Raw genomic sequence first — 18,112 nt, forward strand, 5'->3', positions numbered from 1 at the left:
AAGCTTCCATGTTGGGTTAAGCATCGTTACACCTTTATGCTTATGTAGTGTGATGAGACAAGAAGGTGATATGAGCAGCAGTGTTCACTCTGCTGGTTTTCTAAAAAACTTTTGCTGCTTCTCTATTGTAACTGGAAAAAATGCCTTTTTCAGTTAAAGAAAACTCCAAAATAGAATTCCAGAATATACTTATGACTTTAAACTACTGTCAGTTTTTTAAACTCTCACTGAAATTGAAAGAATATATTGAATGCCCAACTATAAGAACATTTTTTTAAAATGTATGAATATATATGTATATCTCTTATCTAAATTATGTTTCTATTTATTGGACATTACATTAAAGAACAAGAAATGATGAGTATGTACTGAAGGTGGTTTGTTTTTATGTGCATTATTTCTACTCAAAGAAGATAAAAAGTCAATTGGAATTTAGATTTTCACAGCATATAAAGGTTTTGCAAGAGATTTTAAGTTATAGAAAATCTTCCATGTGACAGCTCTTTAGATGCTTGGAGATGGCTTCTCTCGGTCTTCTCTTATCCATGCTAAACATACCCAACTCCCTCAACCATTCCTCATAAGGCTTTGTTTCCAGACCCCTTTATTGTATTTGTTGTCCTCATCGGCACACTTTCCAGCTTGTCATTATCCTTCTTAAATTGTGGTGCCCAGAACACACTTATACTTTTAAAAGCATTTAGTAGCTCAACTGACATTTATTTGATGTAATTTATTTGTTTCTTGAAGGTCCGTTTTTGACAAAAGCATGCTTGCTTGTTAACTTAGAATTAAAAATATAAGAGTTTGCTGGATCATACCAAATGACCCTCTAGCCCATGGGTAGGCAAACTAAGGCCCAGGGGCTGGATCCGGCCCAATCGCCTTCTGTGAGATTCCAGGGAGTTCCAAGGTTTGAGTTTCCTTTGGAAATGAGGCACAGCAGAGACTGTGGTGTCTTTATGATATGTAGTTTATTTACACGTAATACAACCTGATCCTACAATGGAGGGGCTGCCAGCTTTATATCCCAAGAGGGTCTTGCTTCCTCCATAGGTGCAGTCCTGTGTCCAAGCAGACATCAGCCATGCTTGCCTTGCTCTCCCACTAACATGAATGTCATAAAACTGGCAGGTTGACAGGGAGGAGGAAGAGGATCCCGAGGGGTGTGTTTGGGACTAGGGCAAGCAAGGGATGGGAAAGGAAGTACTCACAGGGTAATGGAGGGTGGCAAGGGAATGGGGGTCAATGCACAGGAACTAGAGCAGCAGGACCCATCACCAGAACTAGAGGGTCCCCTGTCTCCAAGAACCCAGCAGGCTCAGAGGTGTCAGGAGAAGTGAGAGGGGTGCTCTAGGCATAGCTGTCAACTTTTCCCTTTTCTTGCAAGGAATCCTATTCGGAATAAGGGGATTTCCCTTTAAAAAAGGAAAACGTTGACAGCTATGGCTCTAGGACAGGGGTCAGCAAACTTTCAGCAGGGGGATTTCCCTCAGACCTTGTGGGGGGCCGGACTATATTTTTTTTGGGGGGGGGGGAGAAATGAACGAATTCCTATGCCCCGCAAATAACCAAGAGATGCAATTTAAATAAAAGGACACATTCTACTCATGTAAAAACACGCTGATTCCCAGACTATCTGCAGGCCGGATTTAGAAGGTGATTGGGCCGGATCCAGCCCCTGGGCCTTAGTTTGCCTACCCATGCTCTCTAGGAGGCTAAGGCAGACAATAGCCCACAGCCCAACTCCCTATCTGGCCAGGTGGGGCTCGCTAGCTCTGGCAGGTTTGTGATTCCTTGGCTGGAGTAGGCTTGGAACAGGTGAGGGTAATATGCTTCGTCAAGCCCAGATGCTGCAATCAGCATTCAAAAGGGAAGCAGAGCTGAGGTGCTATGTTTGCTCAACTGCCCATGTTGATAGACCTTGACTTGGATACTCCTTCAAGTGTACGGGATTATGCTTTGTGTTTGACTCTGGACTGTATCCTGACTGCTGGACTTCAGCCTTGGCGATGTGGATTGACCCTGAACTGCATTTCCTGGACTTTGCTTGTGTGGACTCACCCTTGGACTTTGCGTACTGACTTGCTGCCAGGTAAGCCAGGGGTTCAGGGCGCGTAACTCCTAACTTTGCTCTAGGCAGCTGCCATGATTTTCTGTTCCATTGCTGTTTACTGTTTAAACCTTTCCCCCTTGAGCACACCAGGAAAACTGCAATCCTTAAACTCTACTACTGCGCTTTGTTCCTGTACCCAACTCTGAGCTCAGGGAAGGGCTTCACCCATTTTCCCACTGGCACAGAATCTTTGTTAATTGCCCATCTTCCTGCCCCCTTTGTTTGCTGAATGGCATGGCCATTATTGGGCTGGCTTGGACGGGAAAGCTGAGCCCAGCTATGAAGGGTTTAACTATTCGAGCAGTGATTAAATTCTAAAACTTACTAAATCCGGGCACCCCTAAATTCTAGCACTCAAGTTGTTCGCCATCACTGTATCTTGTGGGTGCGAAGAAGTACTTTCCCCCCGTTCCTGATTCTTCCAGCAGTCGGCTTAGGTTGGATGGCACTGAGGGGGGGGGGAAACGTTCCTTTATCCACTTTCTGTAAACCATGGATAAGTTTTAAAAGTTTATCATGTCCCCACCTTTTTTTTCTTCTAGACTACAAAACCCCAAATGTTGTGTCCTTTTCCTCAAAAAGGGAAGCAAAATTACCTCCTTGCCTAGCAATGAAGGGCAAACACCTTTTTGGTGGTTGAGCTAAACCAGATTATAATCAAGTTTTTACTAGCTTTCCATTTAACACCTCAAAACCAACCCATCCTTTAGCCATGCTTTTGTCTATTTTTTTTAATGAACACTCAATAATACAAGGTGCCTTGAAGTTTATTCACATTAAATTATTAATTTTTACATTTCAAACCTTCCAAAAACTACTGTTTGTGTGAGGGAATATGTTTGGTTCTGCCTCTTGTGTCATTTTACACATTCCAAAAATACAAGGAAACAAAAAAACCACAAACCATGGAGCTTATATATTGGGTCCTGCACATTAGAGATAGTTTTGTTTCCAGTCTGAAAGTAGGAACGGGGTAAATCTGTCAGTTTCAGTCTCCTTCTGCTTCTTCCAATCTTAAATTCAGCTCTCCACATTTCCATATCGATTTCTGATTCTTGGTTTTGTTTTGTTTTTAAAAAAGTCCAAGGAAACTCATCAGCTTTTCAGTGCAAATTTCTCCTAGTACGCTGACATGCCATTTTGCCGAATACTTGCTTTGCAAAGCATATTTCTCATCATATACATTTCTGTAAGTTATTTTCACTAATATATGTATTTTGATGCACACTTTACAACCCTAGCACATACATTTTTCTACGCATCACTTGGCTGGCAAACAGCATTGCAAAATTTGGAGAAGTGCACATTTCAAAGGATGGCTGTGTTCCAGTTCACTTATTGTTTCAGAAAGCACAGATTGGGTAAATTCACCTTTAAATGTTACTTCAAATCTCCCCTCCTTGCCTAGCTGAGAGTATCAGTTTGGATGTGGAGGCAAAAAGTTACAACCTGCAACAGTTTGCAAGGACATTATTTTCACACAAGTATTTGCACTATGTCAATTTTTTTATCTGTGTTAGTAACTGTACTCAGCTAACATTCTGGCATTTTAGTGCACTGAAGTCATCGCAGAAACATTTTCCTTTGGAGAGGGAGGGAGGGAGATAAGTCCATCTGACAGCTTTCAAACAATACTTCCTTTTCACGTTTCTCTCATATTCATAGAAATTATGAACATGTGACATATTGGAGAAAGAGAATCCCTAAGCTTTCATATCAACCCAAAAGACACACTCCTTTCTACGTATTTCGCATGTGGCTTTCATGTCCCTGTGCAAAAATCTGACCAGCTTAGAAAGATAGAGGGGAGAAAGCAACTATGTATAAAAAATATTTTCTGGAAAAATTTCTTTTTTTAAAAAAGGCAAAAATAAGCATTCTGATCCCCTGAACAGCAGTAGCAGCACAAAGCCACACCTCTCAGAGACAGTGTTTCATGTACAAGCTTCCACACAGGGAAATGTGGGGTGTTTTGAATATACTACTGAGCTGCTGGGTGTGCTGCCCCACCCCTTCTGCCCCACCCCACCCAAAACCCATTTCTGCACAGAGACTGTGTTGTCCATATTGGGACCTTAGCATGACAAACATTAGCTAGAATACATTTGGTTATCCATCTGTGTCTCTCCCCCCACCAGCCCCGCCTCCATTTGGCCTTTAGAAATCCATATTTTCCCAGATTCCTTTTTACTAGAAAACAAACAAACCCAGAACATACAAATAAAAGAAAATACTATTTTTTCCATTCAAATCCTGTATATTTTCACATATAGAAAACCTCTTTTTTAAAAAACGAACAACAGTAGGGTAGTCCAAGCAATAGCTTTACCCCTTTTTCCTCTTAGAACCTTTCAGTCACCTTTCTCTTGCTGTCCATTTTTGTCCACCCCTGGCCTTGTTCCCTTGTTGTTCCCATTGCATTTCCAGCCCAAATCCTTTGAAATCTCAAGGCGGCGTCTTCAGGGTGTTGGGCTGAATCATTCTTCTCTTTGCCAGTTGGTCGTGCGAAGGGTTAACCTTTCTCGAGAATGCTCTGGAAGAACTCTAGATGGCTGCCTCTCTGACATGTAAGCATGCATCTCCTCCAAGATGGGCTCTCCCATCTGTAGAAAATCCCCATTAAGGCAAGAAAAGGAAGGAAGAAAAGAGGATGTGGATATAAATACACATGGACTGGTAGCAAGCAGGCACCTTATTTACCAAACGCAATTCCAAAGCGCTCAGTGCTACCCGTTGCTTCTTAAAAGCAGAGTAAATGTCACAAGAGCCTTCTTCAGCCCAAAGCCCTTATCACAAACATCACATTGAGCAGCAATAAAGATCCAGAATTGATTCTTAAACAGAGAAAGGGCGTTAATAGTACAGTAATAGCCCAGGCGTTATTATTTTTTAAATGCATTTTGCTCAGCAAAATGCAGAAGGCGCGCAGCTTTCTATCTGCAGAAAGACCGGGTGATGGGTATTATTTAGTGATGGCAGAAAAGAGTTTTCATACACAAACACACACCATTTATTCCTCTATGCAGTCTACTGCCTTCCGCCTACCCCCACCCCCCACCCCCGCAGCACAGATTTAACAGTGTGGCTTTCAAATACGACAGAGCTTTGCTAACCATAAATCAGAATTCCCACCTGCAGTATTGCTGAGAAAACAGCGCGAATCGAGGAAAGCAGTCTCCCTGCTTGGTCGCGATCCATAGCCTTTGCCGGTGGCGTGGCTGGAGATTCTACAACATATAGATGATGTAGGATAAAACAACCAGGCCGATAATGGCAAAAAACATGAGGATGAAAATGTCCAACATGGTGGTCGAGGGGGAAATGGGGACAGCAATGGTGCTGCCTGGAATCGGAGGCTGGAGGGGAGGGAGAGAGGGAGATTGAGAGAGACAGACAGCTGGTGCAGAGGAAGGGAGGGGTTTAGACTGAGGCAAGGTAATTGCAGGGCTGCCTGCCTGCCTGCCTGCCTGCACATCAGCATCTAACAGGACAGAATGGTGATGCCAGATGAAACAGAGCTGTCTTTTTCTACAAGGGAGGAAGATGGAGAAAAATAAAAAATGGGGTTGTTTGTGGAATCTATGAGAATGTAACCAAGATGCCTAACGGCAAGGATTCACTGATATCTATTCACCGCAGATTTATTCAAAATATCAGGAATCTGGCTGAAGTGCCAGCCACAATGCAGAGAAAATGAAGCATAGTTAAATCCCTGTTGCAGCCAACTCTCTCTGCGTGTACGTGCACGGACAAAGAATCTAGATTTGTATTCTGATGTCCTCCAGAATTTAACCCCTATTTTTGTTGCACAAGGTAACCTGAAGTTAGATGGCAAAAAACAGCTGGATGGGATCTTGAGGTCTGGAACTGGGAAGGTGTGACCTCCCAGATTGGATATTGCTGATGACCCTGGAAAGTGGTCTTTAATTTTTTTGCTTTTCAAAGTAACATTTGTGTTTAGCAGGACGGTATTAATAACTTTTCTGTCCTCATGGTGCAGCGTTCAAGATGGCACAGAACGGTTGATGGATGAAGGGCTCTGCTTGACAGAAGGGTGCAGATGAGATCATTCTGGGTGCTTTGTTGATCCATCGTTACTAAGATTTAGTAGTCTTTTTAAAACAGTAATCTTTTTGACTGCCAGGTCATCTAAGTCATTTCTCTGTCCCCCCCACCCCCCAGAAGACACTAGATTGCTGTTTTTTTCTTAAGCGGACAGAATTTTAAAATGCTGGCTGAATATACTCTAAAAATAACAACCTTGAATATAATTCCCTCTTAACAGTGAACTCTTTGGAAGCAAAATGGCCCCCTCCCAAAAGACAAGGGAGTGGTTTCTATATAATTAGGGCACTTGATAAGTGTGCAGAAGTTTGTGGAGATAAAAGTGGGGAGGGAAATCAAAAACCCCAAATGGCCTTGCAAGTGCCTGTGAAGTCTGAAAGCTTGCAGAACATTGGTGGCAGCTGAGCTAAAACAGGGATAAGAAACCTTTCATTTGTCCCCACCTTGTGGGCTTACTTTCACAGGTGGGCGGGACTAGCCACCTGTTGATCACATGGCTTCATTAGCATGCCACTTGGGTGACAGCAGGTAGGTTGTCTCACCACCTGTCAAAAACCTTTGCTGATTGCCAGACATTGCCAGACTCTGTCACAAGAGACCAGGGCCCTGCGGGACTTGACATCTTTCTGCAGGGCCTGCAAGACAAAGCTGTTCCACCAGGCCTTTGGCCAGGGCACAGCCTGACTCCCTCTTTCGGCAATCTTCACGGAGCTCTGGCCCAATGGTTGCCAGTGGCTTGAATTAATTAATTTTATAATGAATGATTTTAGAGTGTTGTTTGTGCTGTACTTTTGTACTGTTTTATTGTTGTTAGCCGCCCTGAGCCCGGCTTCGGCTGGGGAGGGCGCAATATAAATAAATATTATTATTATTATTATTATTATTATTATTATTATTATTATTATTATTATTATTAAATGGGAACTTAAAGTGGTGTTGCCTGCCCTGGATTCAGTGAATTTGTGAAGGCTCAGGCACAGAGCTGCCAAAGTGCTTATTCAAGCATTGGCTACATGAGGCTGAAGTCTCCCTCACATGGCAAAAGAGAACCCATGATTGTTTTACCTTGTCTGTTCCCATCACTGGCGATGTCAGCTGTTTGACAGGTGGGTGTGGGTTGGGCGAAATAGCTTTGTGGGCCAAATTGGGCCTTCTGGTTGGCTGAGACAGGCCCATAGACCAGTAGTTCCCCACTCCTGGTCTAAAGGATAAAAAATCAGGCATAGCATGCAAATGGAAAAGACAAGAGGAACACGTTGTTTGCCTCTTCTGTAGGCAAACTATGCCTTTCTGCTTGATCTCTCTGCTGCCTTTGATACCACTGGGCTCTTTAGGATGGGTGCTGGGACTCTGTAGTGGTTCTGGTCCTTCCTGGAGTTTCGGATCCAGAGAGCAGCACTGGGGGAAATGCTTTTCGGACCCTTGGCATGTCTGTTATGGGGTCTTTTGTCCCCAGTGCTATTTAACAACTTCATGAAGCCATCAGGACTGGTCATTAGGGATCTGTGGCAATGGTCATCAGATTATGGTGTGGACCACTGTCTGGGCACAGTGGTGCACTGGGTAAGGGCCAATAAATTGAATTTAAACCCTGTCAAGACTGAGGCTTTGTGAGTGGTTCCTGTGCTGGGAGACAGGTTAGATACCTGTTTCAAGGCAGGGATGTATTCCCTCTGAAGGAACAGGTACATAGTTTCAGGGTGTCCTTGAATCTGTTTTTGTCACAGGTGACCTCTGTGGCTGGAAGTGCCTTTTACCAGCTTTGGTTGGTAAAACAGCTATGGGTGCCTTTTCCTGAGATCACTTTGCCAATGAGGTCCTGGCACTGGGTAACCTCATTACTGGATTACTGCAATGGACTCCATGTGGAGCTCCATCCAGAAGTTGTATCTGATTCAGAATGCAGCTGCTAGGTTGTTGACTGGGGCATTCTGTTGACATCATGTAGCACAGGCACCCCCAACCTTCGGCCCTCCAGATGTTTTGGACTAAAATTCCCATCATCCCTGACCACTGGTCCTGTTAGCTAGGGATCATGGGAGTTGTAGGCCAAAACATCTGGAGGGTCACAGGTTGGGGGTGCCTAATGTAGCACCTCTACTGCAGGGACTACCTTGGCTCTCAGTATGCTATCGGGTACACGTCAAAGTTTTGCTTGTAATATTTAAAGCCCTAAACAACTTCCAGATGACCTTGCTCCATATACCCCTGCCTGGCACCTGTGCTCCACAGATAGGGCACTGCTAAGGGCTGCACTGTAACTAGGAAATAAGCCTTTAGCTGCAGCCCTCTGGATTCAGTTACAAACTGAAATTTAACAGGCTCCTTGTGTCACGATGTTTAAGTGGCTACTGAAGATGAAGATGCTTTTAGTTAAGATGGCTTTGTCTGATGTACGGCAGTCATTTTATGGAATATTAATTGTAGAAATTGGTCTTCTTATAGTCTGCATCTCCCGTATTTTATCGCCATTCATCTTACTGGCTTGATGTTAGGTGTAGGACAGGTGAAAGCATGCCTGAGCCAAGAAGGGGTTCATTATATGGCAGGGAAGACGTAGGGCCATAGTGCCATTTGTATGAAAATTGTGCCGTCCTGGAAACCTGAAGGAAAACACAACCATGCATGCTTTCCTATGAACCTGAATTAGCAGTTAATGCTCACAGAGGAAAGTTACAGTTCTATGGAAAATACGAGTATTACAGTATTTTTCGCTCTATAAGATGCACCAGACGACAAGACGCACCTAATTTTTGGAGGAGGAAAACAAGAAAAAAATATTCTGAATCTCAGAAGCCAGAACAGCAAGAGGGATCACTGTGCAGTGAAAGCAGCAATCCCTCTTGCTGTTCTGGCTTCTGTGATAGCTGTGCAGCCTGCATTCGCTCCATAAGACACACACACACATTTCCCCATACTTTTTAGGAGGGAAAAAGTGAGTCTTATAGAGCAAAAAATACAGTATATCCCACTTATACTGGGCTTTCACTGGACTCCAAACATTGATCAAACTTGAATCTGCTTATCTTTTCCTGTGTTTTAGGCTAAATGCAGTAGACTTGCCCTGCTGAAGTAATTTACTGTATTCTTACTTTCATTACTTGGTTTTTGTTTCCCAAGTCCTGGCTACTCTCTTTAGCCAGTGCTAGGCCATGTTAGGGGTAGGAGCTTGCATTTAAGCCCTTCCCTACATTATGGCATTTGCATCCAGATCTCCAGTACCAAAAATGGGGTCTGATTTCAGCAATCCCACTGCCCTCCCACCCACCCACATACCAGTCTTCCAGTGCTAGCTCTATACTTCTCTCCTCCAACCTGATTTTCAGCATCAGAATCCCTGGCTTTTGGTGGTCAAGGTTGATTGCTTTAGATTCTCTAACATGACAGGAGAAAGTGTGCCTAGTGTTCAGCCCCTTGGAGTTTCTGCGGTGTAAGCAACGAAGTTTATGATGCTACAGAAATATAATCTGAAAACTCTCTAAAAAAAAATTCAAAGAAAAGGAGCTAGAAATTGGGAAATGCAAACACCCTAGATGCAATGTAGATTAAAATTACTCAGTGATTTGGATATGGGAATGTATATTTTAAATTTGAATGTGTATAGGTAGAAATACTATTTTTAATGCTTTTATACTTCAGCTGTTTTTGCATACACTCAGTGTAGTCAGTTTGATCCTCCATCTTCCTTGCTTTTTGCTCTTTCTTTGGTTCCCAGACCTGTTCCATCTCTCTTTAGCTACAGGATAACACACAGCCCCTTTACACCAGGCTTCAAGCTATCCTTCCCTCGTTACTTTCAGAGTGGAATTTTGGGATGACCAGCACATCCTCCCTCTTAAGCCATCCTTTGTGGGGGGGGGGTTATTAAGCAGACTTTCTTAATCTGGGGAGTAAAACCCACAGTCTTATGGAGTACAGCTGTGGCTTCATTGTAGAAATAAATTATATCAGGGAACAACAGGACAGTGAGCAAAAGGTTATGACTGCATTATCTTGACTTAGGCTATCAAGCAAATCACCGTGATATGAATTGGGATTACAATTCTCTTTTGTAGGCAAACTATGGTTTGTCTGTACCAGGAAGTACAGTTGGGAGCAAGTGCACAAGATGAGGATGTGAGAGGGGCCAAACCCTTCAAAGGGCAGCTAAATCATGGTTTGGTCACTCTCTGTACAGGGAAATCTACCCAACTTTGGTCTGCTTATATGACTACTTGCCCTATAGATAGGTTGCTTTACATTTTGAAGGCAGAATTAAAAAAATCCTTCCAGTAGCACCTTAAAGACCAACTAAGTTAACAGTTGGTCTTTAAGGTGCTACTGGAAGGAATTTTTTTATTTTGACTATGGCAGACCAACACGGCTACCTATCTGTATTTTGAAGGCAGGTCACTTCTTACAGCATTCTGAATGTAAGTTTATTTCCCATTTCTACCAAAGGAAAGAGAAAACTATCAAAGACCACCAAAAATCAGTCAGCAGTAAAAATTATACTTTTATTTTCAAATTGGCATCAACCAGAAGAGAACTGGTACTACATTTGATTCTATGGTGCCATTGAAAAAGGCCAAATGACTTTTGGAGAGGGCGTGCAAGCCCACAAAGAAGAAATACACAAAGAACAGATGAAAACCCCAAAATATACTCCAAAGGAAAAAAAAATCATTCTAAGTTCAGACACTGAAATCTTATTTGAAAAGCTACAATGTACAAGAGACTTGACATGAATAAAAATGGCTACACAGATGCAAGTTAGCTGTTTTTCTTTCTTTTTTAACATTTTATTTAAATACAGGTTTAGGTGCTATTGGGGAAAAAGGCAAAAGTGCATAAAGAAGGCAGAAAAAAAATAAATCAAGCAGTGAGAAACCATTTCTCCCAGGGCAGGGTTGAAAAGACTAGGAGATTTATAAAATAATGAGAGAGTATTTTATTGTAACTTTATTTGGTCCTCTAAAAATATTTATTCACATTACATTATTTTTGTATCTTCCTCACAAAAAGCTGTCCTCTTAAGGATTGTCTATACATGATTTTGTCTTTTTCAGTTAGGAAATCAGCCAGTACTAAGGTTGTGCTTCTGTCTTAGCACCAAGAAGAATGTGATTTCTCTTCACCCATCAGTCATTCTCGTTGGCACCTTTAGAAAGTTCACCCTAAGATTAGGTGGTCCCTAGACACCTGTATCCCTCTAAAAATGGTTGCGTTATAGAAAAACTTGTCACCATTCTTGTTGACCTTTTCATTTCTACAAATGGATCTCTCTGGGACATGGATATGGTGAAGAGGAGACCAAAACCCTCCTCCCTTTAATCACTAGTGCAAAGGAAAAGTAGGGACCAGGGCTTTTTATTTTTGAGAAAATATGCTAAAATGTTTGTGCTTCTATGACTTTATGAAAAGAATGATTTGGTTATTATTTCTGCCACTGATCTGAGGGGTGTGCAGGAACATCATCATTTTAAACTTGGATAGGGAGCCCCAAAGGGATTAAAAACCCTCCTGAGAGATTTAGCTACAAATCACTAGTGTGCGGTACTCCACCAGTCACGAAGATATGCAAGAGTACTTTGGGAAGGACGAAATGTAGCATCCCTTTGCTTTCAAACTTCAGGGGCCTAAACATTGAGCAGGCAAGTTCTCCTTAACTCTTGCTTAACGTAAGCCTATTTCACACCTCTTGTAAAGAGACTAAGCTCGTGCTTTTAGCGTTGCATATGTATGTTCTCTCTGTACCACAAAGTCCACGGGCAAGAGGGGATGCAATGTGAGGGAAAGGCAAGGTCCTGATATGCCTCTATGCACAGAAGGGGAGGAAAGGGGAAAAGGAAGAGCACATATATGCAAACAGCACTGGAATGGGAGAATGTGTGAGGGCGACACGTGTCTTTGAACTTGGTCCTTGTACTTTCCAGGTGCTTGAGAGGCGACGACTAAAAACCACCAGAGGATTCAGTGGACTGAGCACCTCTCTCTCTCTGTATGTGCCTCTGATGGGCGTTCTTAAAAACGAAAAGGTAAGAAGTGTGCCTCCGGAGGTCCACTTGCCAAACATTTCCGTTATCCCAGTAAGAGACAACTACCAAATAAAGTGGCTTAGAACCACTTCTCTCATGTTAGATTTAAAGACACCAGATGTTTTCCAGAGGCCTCTTCCATAGGTAGAGCTTTGCAATCACATCACAGCTAAATGAGTTATTTAGACACAGGCTCTAAGACCTACTTTTAAGGGTTTGTTGCACCGCATGGCTGCTGGCTGTTTATTATTTAGCTGGATTTGCCTTCTGTCCCAACACAGAAGTGACCTCGGGGAGTCACTGCACTTCTTTAAAAGTAACAGGAGAAGCAGCAATCAATATGCGGAGAAGGATGACTTTCAAGAATCTTACTCCTGCTTAGAGGAGCTCAGCCTTTGCTCTTCCATCACACCAGCACAGCCCTATAAATTTCCAGTTATATCGTAGTTCCCTGCTATACTGACAGCAACACTCCAAAGAATTTGCTTTTGGTCCATGAGACTATCCCAAGCCAGCAACAGCATCTTGAGGGGGAGGAAGAGGTATGTTTCTAGTGCAAGGCAGTAGTTCCCCTGATCCCTTCATCCAATTTCCAGGCTGGCTTGGGGGGCAGTAGAAAGAGGAGGAAGGATTGTAAACATTGCTCGGCTCAAAAAGTACAAGAAAGGGAGATGATGCTTTCTGCAAGTCTGCCTTTGGGCTGACAGGAATGTGGGTTCAGGAGAAAAGCTCCACATACGGATCTGCCTTCAGTAAGAGCCCCATGAATACTCCCTCAAGCAAGGAGCAATTGGTCCCTATGCTTACATCTCCACAGTAACTGGGATTCTTCTTGCCCAAGGCTGCTCTAGTCAAGGTTATTCAGAGGAGTGCCCACCTGCCTCTCTACAGGTTAGGTGTCAACAGAATTTGGAATTCTACAAAAACAGAGCGGGAAGGGCATTGATAAACACCAGGAATCTGCGAGAAATGACTATTTGCAGGCATTAAGCTAGGGGAGTCTTGCATAGGCCAGTTCAAAAGTTTACTTGAAGCTACTTTTGGGGTGGTGAGGAGGGCAGCAGGAATGGTCAGAAGCATCTGGAATATGCTTCTCTTCCTCCTCAAACACTCTCAACTCAAGGGGGTAGCACCAAATTAAGCTGTGCAGAGTAGTATCCCTTAGCTGCAGAAACTTGGGCAACAGTTTAGGTCCTGTGCACATTCTACTCCAAACTAATTTTCCCCAGGAATGCAGGGTGCATGTTTTCCTCATGCCCTGTAATATTAAGCCTAAAGTAAATGTACACTCTTATTAAGACACGGCATCCAAGAGTCCTGGATAGAATTATTTTTCTCCCAAACCTCCCCTTCTGTACCTCTGCACCAGCTACTGCTTTCGCTTTCATCTCCCTTCTAGTTATGACAGATGCGCTGGTTCCTTTTGACTCCAAAAGCTCTCCTGCTTTTAACAAATGGTTTGACTTATTTCCAGCTGATAAAGATTTATAGAAAGGAAAATTAATGAGCAAGAGTCGACATGCAAACAGAGGCCTTGGACAATTTTTTTTCAATGGGAATGATCAGAGACTTGCGCAAGTTACTCAAAGCTCCACTCTCCCAAAAGGAAGCATGGCAGTGATTCCTGCCCCTGGGCCTCCCTACACAAATTCTGGTTCCACATAGCAGTTTGGTTAAGTTGTGCACATTTCAATCGGCATCAAAATCAATTCCCAAAAGGGCAGGTCCCTAGGGAAGGAAGAGGGCACAGTGCCATGCTTCATGAAAGCTGCGGGAGAGGATGGAAAGACAATTGATCTTTGATAGTAAAAAAGACACCCACCCCAAGTTCAAATGCCTCCAAAACAAGGCTATGTTGGCAGAAGATTTTTTTTTAAATGGCCATGTCAGAGGTTCGGAACAAAATAACTGATGTGTGACAAGACAGCAGAGAAGGGATAATGGAACAAGAAGCACACAAGAGCCCTCCCCCTGCTTGCTTTCAGGGTGGCACCCGAGTGGAGCTCATATAGCCTCCACATAGTTGGCTGGAAGCATGCCTGTGTCACCGGTCCGCTCAACGGTGCCATACATCCAGCCGTCATCAATCTGCTGCACATTGATTATGGTGTCACCGTCCTGGAAGGAGACCTCGTCCTCATCGGCTGCGTTGTAATCGTAGACTGCACGGAACCGCTTCTGGGGCGGGGAAGAAAAGAGCAGGGATGGATTAGAGTTCAGTGACTTTGGGGGCTCCTCACCCACCCTTTGCTTTAAGTACACTGGACCTCCAAAACTCGTGGCTCCCGAATCCCAACAGAAAGGTACATCCCACCTTATTTTTTTAGCAGGCATTTTGCAGGCCTGATCTCTTAAATCACTGTTCCAAGCTGCTGGTAGTAGCCTAGAGTGCTCCAGCAGCCATGCTTTATGATCTTTTGCATGCATGTATGCAAACACACACAAATGTGGCAACAAAAACTTAGGTTTGATGCTGGCATGTGGCGCAATCCGAGTTAACACCAACCTGCTGCTTTACAAGTTTATTTCTAAAATTTATACCCTTCCCCTTCAGTGGTCAACTGGCATTTCCAGGATGGCTTAACAGAACGGGACATAAAACTAATTACATGCAATACATAGCAAGACTGAAGGAAGGTCAGGAACCATCTGTTCCACAGGTTAGGTTTATGGAATGCTGTTCTGTGAGTTGATCTGCAACGTATGATGGGATTTGGTCAAAGGATCTTACCTTGACACACAGGGCTGGACTTAAAGCTTCTCTTAGGATCCTTTCCAGCCACATCATTGTAAAGACAATGTTTCAATGGCTGGAAACTGAGGTGTAACGGTGGCTTCAGATCAGTATCTATAGGGCAGAGTCATAGAGCCAACAGGCAGCTCAGGGTAGGATACTGCCATCTCTTGGCCTGTTTTTCATGGTTTCCCACAAATGCACCTGTAAAGCACTTTGTTCACTTCCAATCAGATGACATCTGCTATATATACGCCTGCACACTTTTTCCTGCCTTCCCCACTACTCAACCTTAGAGATGGGACATTTCACAGGGAAGAGCCAGGCTACGTATATCAGAGTACATAGTACTTTTTGCATCCGTGTGTGTGTGTGTGTGTGTGTGTGTGTGTGTCTGTCTGTCTGTCTGTCTGTGTCTGTGTCTGTCTATGTCTAGGCAGGCAGGCAGACTTCCTCAAAAGGCCAGGTTTAATTAACATTTCAGTTTCATTTCTTCCTTCTTCCTAGATCACACTTACCCCTCCGCCAGATGGGGCGTTACGCTGTATTGAGACAGGTGCTGCTGGTTCCTTGTAGCTGTAAGACTGAGAGGCTGGTTGTGCTGGTGGCTGGTGGTGGTAAACTGTGGGACACAAAGATTAGTGTTAATTGTCTATTGACCAGATTGAAACTGCAGAACCTGCCTCAGACCCTTAAGAAACAATGCAGAATTTTTGCAGGTGAGTAAATCTGCAGTGAGTAAATGTTACAGGTAGAAATATTTGACAGCCACTGTCCAGACATAAATCTGGTACAGCATAAGAGCTCCCCCCCCCCCGCCTTCCCTCCTAGGCCTTTACTGGCTTTGGTGGAAAAAACTAGTTGGGTTCCTTTTCACTCAAGAACTTTCTGCACGTTGTTTGGAAGTGACTGCAGTTTGGCATCTCCTTGTTGCAGAAATCACTGTTTTATCTTTGCAAAGCACACAGTGTTGCCCCCTTTTTAGTTTACCCTTGGAAATTGAACTCTGTATTTTGCTGCTAAGGTCCAGAAAATGTTCAAGTAGCTATCTTAGCCTGCCTGTTCCTTAAACAAAATGCTATCAAATTCAATCAAATTATTCTCTAACAAACCTTGAATGAATTTTAACAAATACTAAATTCTAACACTCATAAAACATGCTATTAAATGCATAATCATAAAATAGCCTAACTATAAATTCAATAAAGGAAAGAAGAAGAAGAAGAAGAGGAGTTTGGATTTGATATCCTGCCTTTCACTCCCTTTAAGGAGTCTCAAAGTGGCTAACATTCTCCTTTCCCTTCTTCCTCCCCCACAACAAACACTCTGTGAAGTGAGTGGGGCTGAGAGACTTCAGAGAAGTGTGACTGGCCCAAGGTCACCCAGCAGCTGCATGTGGAGGAGCGGAGACACGAACCCAGTTCCCCAGATTACGAGACTACCGCTCTTAACCACTACACCACACTGGCGAGTCCAGACAATTTTCACTTGTAATTTGTTACTTTCAGCACTTCCACATTCTTCTGTAGTCTCTTGAATTAATGGTTTCTCCTAATACTTTCCCACACATCTGCAGATACACCTACCCCAGAGCTCTCACACAATACTGACAGACCTAGTCTAAAGTGGTTTCTTTCATTTCAGACTCTCAGCCCTCAATTACTCTGTCAGCTGTCCACATTTGGCTAGGACTACAATTCACAGTTGCATAGTACATTTGTAGAAGCTGCAGATGGATAGCTACAATACCTGACATGACTTGGAATATTCTCTTTCCGGTAATGTCTGCCTTACCTTTCAGTCTACTTTGATTCTACCTTCAGCGTAAGCCCCACCCTCCATCTCCTTAACTGCCATGGAATTTTCCTGATCAGAAAAGCAATTCAATCATTCTAATAGGTCCTTACAAAGGCACTATCTTATCATCACACAGTGAACAGAGTCAAACTGTTGGATTTCTCTCCCATTCAAGTATGTAGGGTGGATTGCTGGTATTTTCCCAACCCTTTTCTCCAGCACAACTTATTACCAGGAGTACTTGGTTGGACATGATGAGGTTGCTGGTGTGCTGGTGGCTGCTGCTCCACTGGCCTCCTGTAGTTGGCGCCCTCCTGGGAGTTCTGGCGTTCCGATTCGCCTCCCTCTCCACCAGGTGCGCCCATCCTGCTCTTCTCAAACTCTTCATGGTACTTTATCTGCAGAGGAAGGGGAAGAAGATATTAGAGCAGCACCAATAACACACATAGTGTGAAAGTTTTGGTGTTGTTTAATATATTCCCCACACAATCAGAAGGTGCCTTTCTGCCTGGTCTATAAAGTTCTTACAATGCAAGGCTTCTCTCCCCCCCCCCCCCCAGTCTCCACTGCTTTCACCCCTCTCTCTAGTATTCCAGATAAAACTCAGTGGTTGTGAATGGTAAACTGGAAGCTGCAAGTGAATGAACTGATAATCCCAAGGGTGGAAGGCTCAGTAATATAGTCCTATCATTCTCTCTTCGGAAACGCCCCCTTCAACCTCCCTCCCCATCTGAGAAGTCACTGCAGCACTGCATATAAACCAGAAGGTGGCAGTGGACAACTAGCACTTCATGTACTGTAAACTGTTACCTCCCCCTTCTCCTGTGGCTGGAGAGTACAAGCAAAGGAATGGCTTGGCACATACCGCCAAGCTCAGTGCTAGGCTCTCCCTCCAGACATTTCAGCTGCTTTTTTATCCAGTAGATGTAAGACAGAAATTTTACAATCAGGAATACCAAAGTCATCACTACTGTTGGTTATTTGCTCCTGCATCTTAGCTGCTTTTGATGTACAGACATTAAACACCTGCTACCTGAAGATGCAGGGCCAGGGCCAGCGTCAACATCCTTGGGCAACGTCCAGGGCCTGCTACCCATGCCTGCCCCTGGCCCTCCATTTAATTTTACAGGCCTAGCACTTCAAACAGCACTATAGTGTCTAGCCACCATTTACATTTTCCCCAATGCAGTATCACTTTACAGCAGGCCTGGGGACCCATTTTTGGCTGGTGGGTCAGATCTTTATCTCCCCACTGCCCTCCTGACAACCACCTGATGTCATAGTGACATCAGACAACGCTGTACTTTGAAGCCCCGACAGTCATGACTTCAAAATGCGGCATCGGGCAGCTTGAAAGGTCTTTTGCAAACAGCCCAGCACTGC

At 43.7% G+C, this 18,112-nt stretch overlaps 1 protein-coding gene and 2 long non-coding RNA genes across 3 annotated transcripts in view; 1 reads left to right on the forward strand and 2 right to left on the reverse strand.

Annotated features, from left to right (window-relative positions):
- Positions 1-2,867: 2,867 nt before the first annotated feature.
- LOC309516079 lies at positions 2,868-5,663 on the reverse strand. Its single transcript, XR_014212751.1, has 2 exons — positions 5,249-5,663; positions 2,868-4,719 (listed from the first exon to the last, which is right to left on the reverse strand). It is a non-coding gene; the product is annotated as an uncharacterized lncRNA (long non-coding RNA).
- A 4,254-nt stretch (positions 5,664-9,917) lies between these two features.
- LOC309516093 lies at positions 9,918-11,100 on the forward strand. Its single transcript, XR_014212766.1, has 2 exons — positions 9,918-10,429; positions 10,566-11,100. It is a non-coding gene; the product is annotated as an uncharacterized lncRNA (long non-coding RNA).
- LASP1 (LIM and SH3 protein 1) overlaps positions 10,664-18,112 on the reverse strand; it is a 49,061-nt gene continuing 41,612 nt past the window's right edge. Inside the window, exons 5-7 of the mRNA XM_082194533.1 lie at positions 16,962-17,127; positions 15,451-15,554; positions 10,664-14,376 (exon numbers count right to left, since the gene is read on the reverse strand). Of these exons, the coding sequence (XP_082050659.1) occupies positions 14,203-14,376; positions 15,451-15,554; positions 16,962-17,127 (444 nt within the window). The 3' untranslated portion in view covers positions 10,664-14,202. The remainder of the gene's footprint in view (positions 14,377-15,450; positions 15,555-16,961; positions 17,128-18,112) is intronic.

The sequence above is a fragment of the Podarcis vaucheri genome, assembly GCF_965113315.1.
Source record: "Podarcis vaucheri genome assembly, chromosome: 13".
NCBI lineage: Eukaryota > Metazoa > Chordata > Lepidosauria > Squamata > Lacertidae > Podarcis > Podarcis vaucheri.